This window comes from Peromyscus leucopus, chromosome 8b (assembly GCF_004664715.2).
Source record: "Peromyscus leucopus breed LL Stock chromosome 8b, UCI_PerLeu_2.1, whole genome shotgun sequence".
Classification (NCBI taxonomy): Eukaryota; Metazoa; Chordata; class Mammalia; order Rodentia; family Cricetidae; genus Peromyscus; species Peromyscus leucopus.
Genome location: NC_051086.1, coordinates 94,844,301 through 94,854,715, shown reverse-complemented (window position 1 = coordinate 94,854,715; position 10,415 = coordinate 94,844,301). Strand labels below are relative to the sequence as shown.

The window sequence follows — 10,415 nt, the reverse complement described above, 5'->3', positions numbered from 1 at the left end:
GACTCCTGTCTTCCTCTGCAGGGTTGGGATTATAGAAACACACAACCATGGTGGGATTTGGCTGCCCTTTTTTTTTTTTTAACTTTCTGAATCAGAAGGTCTGGGATGAGCTCAGAGTTCTGTTTCTGAATCTCAGGTGCCACTGCTAATGGCTGGTCCAGATCCACACTGAGCCGCTGAACTGAACTTTCGTGTGCTTGCACACACTTGTGCGTATGCTGGGGATGGAACCTAGGGCCTTGCACATTGCTAGGCAAGCACTCCATCACTGATAAACACCCCAGCCCAAGTACTAAACTTTAAGGTCCAAGTATGTAGATGGGTAGCCCCACAGCCAGTTGGGATACGTGGCCTAGCCATTGTCGATCCACAGCTGAAGTGAGGACGGGGCAGTTATCTGGGCGGCGTCCCACCCAGTGCTGGGAGCTTAACATTGCTCAGTAATTGCATCTACCAGATTGTTTCTCCAAACCATACACCGATTTTGCCTGAACTGCCTCTAAAACGGGGACAAAAATAATTCTGATTCTGAAGGAGGGTAGGGTGCATCGTCAAAGGATTCACATACCAGATGTACACAAAGCTTTCTGAGTTTTATTTTGTCCTCCAGTTGGAGATTCATTTGAACACGCATGCATTTGAAAACAGTAACGGGGGCTCGGAACTGTTCAGAGCAGACGAGACAAGCACAAGGGTGAGAATTCCTATTTTAAAAAAATGGAGCTTGCAGCCGGAAATGGAGAAGTCACATGTGGTGGGTGGTACTTTAATCCTGCGGTCCCAAAGGTGACTCCAGACTCCATTCACATTTTGTGTGTTCAACGTTCTGATCTGCTGCCGAGATGTACTGAGCAGACGGGCTTCCCCTAAATGTATGGGCTCTCACCACACAAAATGGCTGTGGGTAAGTGACAGTCTCTTCTAGTGTCTCCCCAGCCTTTCTGGTGTCTCAACCTGTTGAAGGACAGCTGAGTCTCATTTCCCCTTGAGTCACTCACGTAAGTGGCATATTTCAGAGGAGGGCTGGGACCATGGCTGGCAGGTTTGGGGCAGCTGTCTAAATGTGTTTCCCTTTGGACCCCCACCCCCATTACTGCCACAGAGGTGAGGTCTCTAAACTCAGGAAGCCACAGCCAGAGCTCTGAGGGCGGAGTCCACTGTCCTTTGTGCCCGACACACTTGGGAGTAGGTCAAGGCTTTTCCCCTCTCAACCGGAACTGCTAAGACAGCTGGGGGGTGGGGTCGGCTACTGAGAAAGGCCTGGGTCTTTGGTCCACCTCTCAGGCAGGCCCACTGTGAAGAGGGGAGGGCCTGGCAGGACTCCAGCCTCTCCCGCCTTGAGCACTGTCGGGACCTGTTCAGGCCTAAAGCCCAGGATGAAGAAAAGTGATGGGGGAGGGGGAGGAAGAGCTGCCTGTGGGGGGGACTATAGTGCCACTGAGAACAGCCTGGGGGCCACTCACGGATGGCGCCAGCCACAGACCAGTAACCCCTGAGCTAGAGAAGGAGAGATTGAGTACTGCAGCAGAACCAATTCCTTGCCCGGCCCTGTACATCCCTGACCCAGGGTAGGGCTCGGACTGGAACTGCCTGTGGCCATCACTTAGTGTCTGTTAAGGGTTTTCGTAGTACCCCTCACTTAAGCTGCATGTGAGACATGCCTTCTCAGCTTCACACTTTCCACAGGAGGGATGGGGAGCAGAGAGTTGTGACTGCATGCTACGCTGTGTCGGGATGAAGAACTGGGAAGAGGATTCCTTCCCTTTTCCGAATCCAGGCCTCACCCAATCGTCTGGGTCTTAATTCTTAAAGATCTATTCCTGGAAGACCCAAGGTGATTCTGGATGCCATAAGATGGTCTGGCCGATCTTCATGGCCCTGAGGAGTGAAGTTAAGGGTCTCAACACATGCTGTCCAGAAAGTGAACGGTGGGACTCAGAAAAGAGGGAGCAGGTGTGTGTGTGTGTGTGTGTGTGTGTGTGTGTGTGTGTGTGTGTGATCACTTTGAGACTGATCACTTTGTCACAAAAAGGAAGAAAACTTATATGAACCAAGATAAATAGCTTTTAAACATATGAATGCCAAAGGAATCAGAGGGCCAAACCCGAGGTTTTGAAGACAGCACAGAGAATGACCTTTTAAAAAACAATGTCAAGTCCACCAAACCACAGCTCAAATATTTTGACTCACTCAACAATACTGTCAGGAAAACAAAGAGCATTTGAAACAGAATGCTACCTCTCAAAACTGTAAACAATATACAAAAAAAAAAAAATCAAAAACAAAAAACAAAACCCCCACAAAACTCATTGTTAAACAAGTTAGACCCCCGTAGTTGCTTTGATAAGATTGTTACACTTTTCATACGCAGGACAATAGGATCAGCCTCGGCTTCCAAGCTTGGGGCCACTGGGAGCAGATGCGGATTTTTCACTCTTGATTGTGAGGTGGAGAAATCAGTCCAGACATTATTCCTATATAACCCTCTCCTAAATTAAAAACATTTCTCCATGAACCATGTGGTTCTGGTACTTCCCCAAGACCCTTCCGGTTCTGATCCCCAGAACCTGACCTATCTATACTCTTCTTGGGCAGGAGTGTGGCCCCATCTGCCTCACAGAACGGCTTCCACCCAGTGTGGCAGCTCTAGAGAAAGAAGCTGACTGCTAGCTTGCTTCCTCTCAGTGCCAGGGATGGGGGACCCCGCAATGGCTCCAGCTCCCACAGCTGAGCTTGGCTAGCTTGGGAGGCAGTCACAGGAAGTCCTCTATTCACCCGAGACAGTTCCACAAACCCGCTTCACATCTTTGGGGTTATCTACAAATTCTCCATCTCGTCCTAAATTCCTGATTCCTTCTGAGGGGTTGGGAGGAGGTAGGAATGTACCTCTCCCAGTGCAGGCCAACAGGGCCATTTTTCTTCCTGGCCACCAGTTACTCTGGTGGCATCAGAGTGACTTGGGTAGTTCCCTTCTGAGGCCCTGGGCCGGAATCCTGAAGGAGGATGCAGGATGTCGGTCGCTCTTTCCAAGGAGGCCTGTAGGCAGATCCCAAGTTCAGAAGGGGTGAAAGGGCAAAGGAAAATCAGCCCTGAGGCTGGGGATGGGCCAAGCCCCACATCTGGCCTCCAAATAGGCTTTCCTGGGTCACATCCGCAAGTGACTCAAGCAACCTTGGGTGGAGCACCTTGCTGGCTGAAGCTACCCAGGTGGAAATCACAGGCACAGGGAGCCAGACACCTACACGGTAGGCCGGGGCGTGGAGTGGTGTCTCTGCAGTGAGCACCCAGGTACTTAGGGCTCGGCCCCTGACCATATGCCAGTTACAGGTGACTGCACGCCAGGGTCAGGAGTTAGGATACGGATGATGCACATGACCCCGTTTGATACGTATTAGTTTCTGGGATTCCATTGAAACACAGGGGTCCTGATAAACTCGGAGAAGCTTTCTAGTTCTCCTCGAGCCAGTGGGAGGCAGGCTTGACAGACATCACAATTCCAGGTCCGAGGCGCAGGTGGCTGGGGTGGTGATCACTGGGTTCTTTGAGAACCAGCTGTCTGAGAGGGCCCAGCTGCTTTCTGGTCACTCATCATCTCATGAAGATGAACCTGTTCCCCTCGGAGGCCTCTGACTCTGGTCCAAGATGTTGGGGTCAACCCGCAATGTTCTTCTGCGAGGACAGGATGGAGGAGTGAACGTAACATTTCCCTTGGATCCAAGGTGGAAACATGGAGGGTGCTATGCACAGTACTCCAGGAAATTAAAAAGTCCTGCTAGGTGAGATCAAAACATGGCTGACTGAGGCGTCAGAGCCACTGTGCCGGTCTTCACTGAAGGAAACTGAGAGCCTGCTAGGAACAGGGAGGTGGCTAGGGTGGTGACACTGAGTATCAGAAACAGCAAACCTGGAGCAATGAATTTCAGAAACTAACCCAAAGAAACCCACAAAATCATCTCTAGCCCCAATGTATCATCAAAGGTTACAAGATACCAAGAGGGGAGCCCGTTGAACCAGGCGTTTAGCCAGGGGCAAAAGGGGCCTATCAAGGGTGAGCAGGAAGTAAGGCTACATCCTGTGAGCGCGCGCACCAGCAGCGCGTTCCCGCCCTCCCTGCTGGAGTTACTCTGTGTCACAGGCTGCAGTCCCTTTACTAAAGCCTTCTGGACCCCCCTCTGTTCCCTACCCTCCCTTCCAGCCCAAATACACCCTTTCCCTCTCCCGATCCCCGGCCCCTTGTCCAGCAGTCTGGCCCTGGCAGAAGGTAGAGATGTGACTACGTCAGGATGTTGGACATGAATTCATTGAAGCGTTTGGAGTACTGCTCCGGGTTCACAGTGGAGATCTCAGCCCCTGCCTGGAACACACAAGATATGGACTCGGGTCAGATGCTCAAACTTAACCAGAAGACCGGGAGGCGACAGCTGAGAGGCACCGAGTCTTCTGGAGCCTTTCTATTTGTTTTTTTCTTTTTAAACAAAAAGTAAGCAAACAAACAAACAAAACCCACTTAATCTTAGATCGGTGGTTCTCAACCTTCCTAATGCTGCAACCCTTCAATACAGTTCCTCATGGTGCGGTGACCCCCAACCATCAAAATTATTTTGTTGCTACTTCCTAACTGTGATTTTGCTACTGTTATGAATTGTAATGTAAATATTTGACATGAAGCCTCTGTGAAAGGGTCATCTGCCCCCCAAAGGGGCTGCAACTCCTAGACTGAGAACCACTGTCTTGGACAAAAAAAACAATTTTTCTAAAGCTAGTTTTTGATGTGTGGCCTATGCTAACCTTGACTACATAGTCTTCCTGTCTCAGCATCACGAGCACAGATTCTAACCTTGACTACATAGTCTTCCTGTCTCAGCATCCTCTTTGACTACATAGTCTTCCTGTCTCAGCACAGCACAGATTCTAACCTTGACTACATAGTCTTCTCAGCATCACAAGCACAGATTCTAACCTTGACACATAGCTTCCTGTCTCAGGCATTCTCAGTCAGCATTTTCTAACCTTGACTACATAGTCTTCCTGTCTCAGCATCCCGAGCACAGATTCTAACCTTGACTACATAGTCTTCCTGTCTCAGCATCCCGAGCACAGATTCTAACCTTGACTACATAGTCTTCCTGTCTCAGCATCCCGAGCACAGATTCTAACCTTGACTACATAGTCTTCCTGTCTCAGCATCCCGAGCACAGATTCTAACCTTGACTACATAGTCTTCCTGTCTCAGCATGCCGAGCACAGATTCTAACCTTGACTACATAGTCTTCCTGTCTCAGCATCCCGAGCACGAATGTGTCATCAGGCCATGAGCCTGTTATTCAGCATCAGGATTACCACGCTGGGCAGGCCACCCCAGGAAGTGGCTTAGGTGTCATGTCAGAGCTCTCCTGGCCCACTCCTGACTGATGGACCCACTGAAGCAGTAGAAAGGTGAGGGGCAATGGTGGAGAAGAGTGGCTACCAGCCTCTGGGGAGCAGGTGCGTGCACATAAACAAGGCTATTCTTGGCTGTCTAACAAGATGCACAACGTGCCCGGCAGCCCTGGGGAAAAGGAACTGGCAGCTTGGGCCCAGAGGCCAGACAGCTCCAGGGAAAAACAAGTTGTGTTTATTACCTGGCTAGGTGGGGAATGGAGAAGACAGGCAGGAAGTAGGGAGCACAGGGAAGGCAGGAGGGAGCACGGAAAGGCAGGAGGGAGCACAGGGAAGGCAGGAGGGAGCACGGAAAGGCAGGAGGGAGCACAGGGAAAGCAGGAGGGAGCACAGGAAGACAGGAGGGAGCACAGGGAAGACAGGAGGGAGCACAGGGAAGGCAGGAGGGAGCACAGGGAAAGCAGGAGGGAGCACAGGAAGACAGGAGGGAGCACAGGAAGACAGGAGGGAGCACAGGAAGGCAGGAGGGAGCACAGGGAAGACAGGAGGGAGCACAGGGAAAGCAGGAGGGAGCACAGGGAAAGCAGGAGGGAGCACAGGAAGACAGGAGGGAGCACAGGGAAAGCAGGAGGGAGCACAGGAAGACAGGAGGGAGCACAGGAAGACAGGAGGGAGCACAGGGAAAGCAGGAGGGAGCACAGGGAAAGCAGGAGGGAGCACAGGGAAGGCAGGAGGGAGCACAGGGAAAGCAGGAGGGAGCACAGGAAGGCAGGGGGGAGCACAGGAAGACAGGAGGGAGCACAGGAAGGCAGGAGGGAGCACAGGAAGGCAGGAGGGAGCACAGGAAGGCAGGAGGGAGCACAGGAAGGCAGGAGGGAGCACAGGAAGGCAGGAGGGAGCACACAGGAAGGCGGGCAGGCTGCTCTTCCTCTATTAGGAAGAAGGGCACAGGCATCGCCCTGCAGCAGAAGGCCACGACCACCCTCCAGGCATTCTGCGGAGGGCAGATGTGCACCGCTGGGCTGGGCCCTGGAAGAAGACCGAGAACTCACTCACCCCATGTTTCACTGTTTTGGCAGCGTGTGCAGCTTTCTTCTTAGCATCATACGGTGTGAGGATGTCGATGATGGCCATGAAATAGACCTCCTTCTTAGGGGCACCTGCATGAAGAAGACAACAGGTGGCTGGGCCACACCCGTAACCCCTGGATCCAAGGTGCCGAACTTCTCGGTCATTCTGGGGTCAGGGAGCAAAGGATTCCTTATAGTCCCATCTCCTCTGACCTTCAGCGACTCCGGGGACCAGAGCAGCAACACAAAAGGCCTGTCCTTCCCGTGAACTGCGCCTTATTCACCCCAGACCTGAGAGAAGGAACCCCAGGTTCCTGTTCTCAGGGTGACCTTAAATGTCAAGTCAGCAATGAATGAGGCAGGGATGCAGACACCCCAAACCCCAGCAGTGAGCAGAAGCATTCAGGGCTGGCCAGGCAGAGCAGAGTGGCATCAGCTCCTACTTACTTTCATGGCTTTTCATGGCATAGACGTCCACAGAGGGGTCGAACTCGCCTGGTCCAAAGAAGCGGGGGAAGCTGAGGAGGTTGCCAGGGCTGTCTGGAGGCGTGCCGTAGGAGCAGAGCAGGCTACCGCCCACCCCGTCGTTCTCACATTCCTCGTCCTCTGCTCGCTCCTCCACCTCCATCTCCTCCTGCTCTGCCCGGTCGACATCGTGGATGCCCACCAGTAGACTGTAGTCCATGATCTTCAGCTGGGCAAGGAACTGCGGAGGAGAGAACAGAGAAGGGAAGGGAGGGGTTCTATGGGATGTCACAGTGGCATCTGGGAGGAAAGAGAGCAATCTTTTCAATTCACTTCTACACAGGCTTCGAAACCAGAACAGGAAGAAGACACTGTTGTCTCTACCATGAGAGCGGCGTCTAAGGATAGGCAATCACCCAGCAGGACCAGGGTGTAAGGCTGGCAGTGGGGGGAGAGGACTCCCCGAGGACAGACCCAAGGCTGTGGCTGCAGGAGGAAGAGGAGCTGGACAGGCACAGGCTGTAGGGTGAAGGTCAAAGTGTCCAGTGCTGGAGGAAGAGCGGCCAGGACAGTCTCCGAGAAGAGACATAAAGGCATGGCGCACTGGGGAAGATGGGTGCAGCCAGCTCTAACCACAGCTCTCAACTGCTTCTGAGTCCTAAGCCCGGGGAGCAGGCCAGGATTCAGAATTTTTCTTTTTTCAGCTGGTATGGTCACACACAAATTGTTTTCCCAGCACTCTGAAGGCAGAGGCAGGAAGATCTACCTGAGTTTGAGGACAGCCTGGTCTACATAATGAGTTCCAGGACAGTCAGGGTTACACAGAGAGACCCTGTCTCAACCTCCCACCCCCACCCCACCAAAAAAAAAAAAAAAAAAAAAAAAAAAAAAAAAAAAAAAAAAAAGACCGTCTCAAAACAAAAAATAATTTTAAAAATGTATTTAATGATAAAAGGGCTGAGAAAGAAGTCAGAGAAACATCACCCTTTACAAGAGCCACAAATAATATAAAATACCTTGGGATAACACTAACTAAACAAGTGAAGGACCTGTTTGATAAGAACTTTAAGTCTCTGAAGAAAGAAATTGAAGAAGATATCAGAAAATGGAAGGATCTCCTATGCTCATGAATAGGTAGGATTAACATAGTAAAAATGGCAATCTTACCAAAAGCAATCTACAGATTCAATGCAATCCCCATCAAAATCCCAACACAATTCTTCACAGACTTGGAAAGAAAAATACTCAACTTCATATGGAAAAACAAAAGACCCAGGATAGCTAAAAGAATCCTATACGATAAAGCAACCCTTGGAGGCATCACCATCCCTGACCTCAAACTCTACTATAGAGCTATAGTAATAAAAACAGCTTGGTACTGGCATAAAAACCGACATATGGACCAATGGAATTGAACTGAAGACTCTGACATTAATCCACACACATATAAACACCTGATTTTTGATAAAGAAGCCAAAACTATACAGTGGTAAAAAGAAAGTATCTTCAACAAATGGTGCTGGCATAACTGGATATCAACATATAAAAGATTACAAATAGATCCATATCTGTCACCATGTACAAAACTCAAGTCCAAGTGGATCAAAGACCTCAACATAAATCCAGTTATACTAACTTAATAGAAGAGAAAGTAGGAAGTACTCCTGAATGCATTGGCACTGGAGACCATTTCCTAAATAAAACACCAACAGCACAGACCCTGAGCACAACCATTAATAAATGGGACCTCTCAAAATTGAGAAGCTTTTGCAGGGCAAAAGACACAGTCAATAAGACAAAAAGACAGCCAACAGAATGGGAAAAGACCTTCACCAGCCCCACATCTGACAGAGGACTGATCTCCACAGTATATAAAGAACTCAAAAAACAACATCAAAATACTGAACAGTCCAATTAAAAAATGGGCTAAAGAGCTAAACAGTGAAGTCTCAAAAGAAGAATCTCAAATGGCTGAAAGACATTTAAAGAAATGCTCAACATCCTTAGTCATCAGAGAAATGCAAATCAAAATGACTCTGAGATATCACCTTACACCTGTCAGAATGGCCATGATCAAAAACACTAATGACAGTTGGAAAACCAAAAAAAACAAAACAAAACAAAACAAAAGGCAGCTCCAGCCCATCCCTCTTCACTGAAAGTCAAAAGAAACCACGTGGAGCAGGGAGGAATTCTGGACCCTCCCCTGAGGAAGCAGATGTCAGAGCCAGGGAATGTCTGGTTGGAGGACTTTAACAGCCGGTTTCCTGTCATTAACGATGGATACATGAGAGCTCCGTGTGTGAGATGACTAGCAAAGGTACAGAGAGGAAGCAGTCCGTACTGGGTTACACACGCCCCACTGGATGTGTGTGGTGGTTAGAATGAGCACGGCTCCCATGGGCCCACACATGTGAATATTTGGTTTCCAGTGGGTGGAACTGTTTGGGAAGGATCAGGAGGTGTGGCCTTGTTGGAGGAGGTGTGTCACTGGGGTGGGCTCTGAGGTTTCAGAAGACCTGTGCCATTCCCATCATGCTCTCTGCCTCCTGCCTGTGGGTAGTGTGAGCACTCGGCTGTTCTTGTTGATATATGCCTTGGCTCTGCCATCATGCACGCTCGCCTCTGAGACCGTAAGCCCAGTTCAACAACTTCTCTCTCTCTCTCTTTTTTTTTTTTTTTTTGAGACAGAGTTTCTCTGTGTAGCTTCGGAGCCTGTCCTGGATCTCACTCTGTAGCCCAGGCTGGCCTTGAACTCACAGAGATCCACCTGCCTCTGCCTCCTGAGTGCTGGGATTAAAGGTGTGCACCACCACCACCCGGCTAAACACTTTCTCTTATAATTTGCCTTGGTCATGGTGTTTTGTCACAGCAACAGAAAAGTAACTAATACAGTATGCTCCGTGGAATGCCCATCTGTACAGGCTTGAGGGGCAACTCATGCCAACAGCCTTGGTACTACTCACTCCCAGCACCATTGGTATTGCTCACTCCACCACCCGTTCAGTGTACTCCTGGGAACAACGAGTTCCATGTCCTGCAGGTTAAGGAGGTTCCCGATCTGGGAGCAGGATGAAGACAATGGTTAGGTATATATAGTACCTCAACGTCTCGCTTCAGTTTTTCCAGGAAGTTCTTTTTACTCTCTTCTCCCACGTGCAGCTTCTGCCCTTCGTTGAGGAAGTCATTATCTTTGAATGTCGGCAAATCCTTGGCCTGGGAGAGCGAGAGCACGGGCAAGTCAGGCAGGCTGCCTCACTCGCCCGGGTAGAATGGGCTATTCTGCCGGGAGCAGTGTGCAGAGACGGGAGGGGTCTTTAAGGCTGGGGAGGCAGCACAGGAGCCGACAGACTCAGGCACGAGACAGGCCCCGACAGCCGGTGTGCCGTGCATCAGACAGTGAGGACTGAGCTGAGCCGGACAACATCAGAACGCGGGAGCCGCTAACTGACTCAGGCTGGACCATGGCCGCGAAGCCTTCTTCATCCCAGCAGAACCACA

General features: G+C 50.4%; 1 protein-coding gene across 1 annotated transcript in view; it reads right to left on the bottom strand.

Moving 5' to 3' along the window:
* Positions 1-574: 574 nt before the first annotated feature.
* The window catches only part of Pip4k2b (phosphatidylinositol-5-phosphate 4-kinase type 2 beta), a 30,381-nt gene continuing 20,540 nt past the window's right edge, over positions 575-10,415 (bottom strand). The window contains exons 7-10 of the mRNA XM_028869105.2: positions 10,017-10,130; positions 6,897-7,155; positions 6,436-6,539; positions 575-4,354 (exon numbers count right to left, since the gene is read on the bottom strand). Coding sequence (XP_028724938.1) covers positions 4,274-4,354; positions 6,436-6,539; positions 6,897-7,155; positions 10,017-10,130 — 558 coding nt within the window. The 3' untranslated portion in view covers positions 575-4,273. The remainder of the gene's footprint in view (positions 4,355-6,435; positions 6,540-6,896; positions 7,156-10,016; positions 10,131-10,415) is intronic.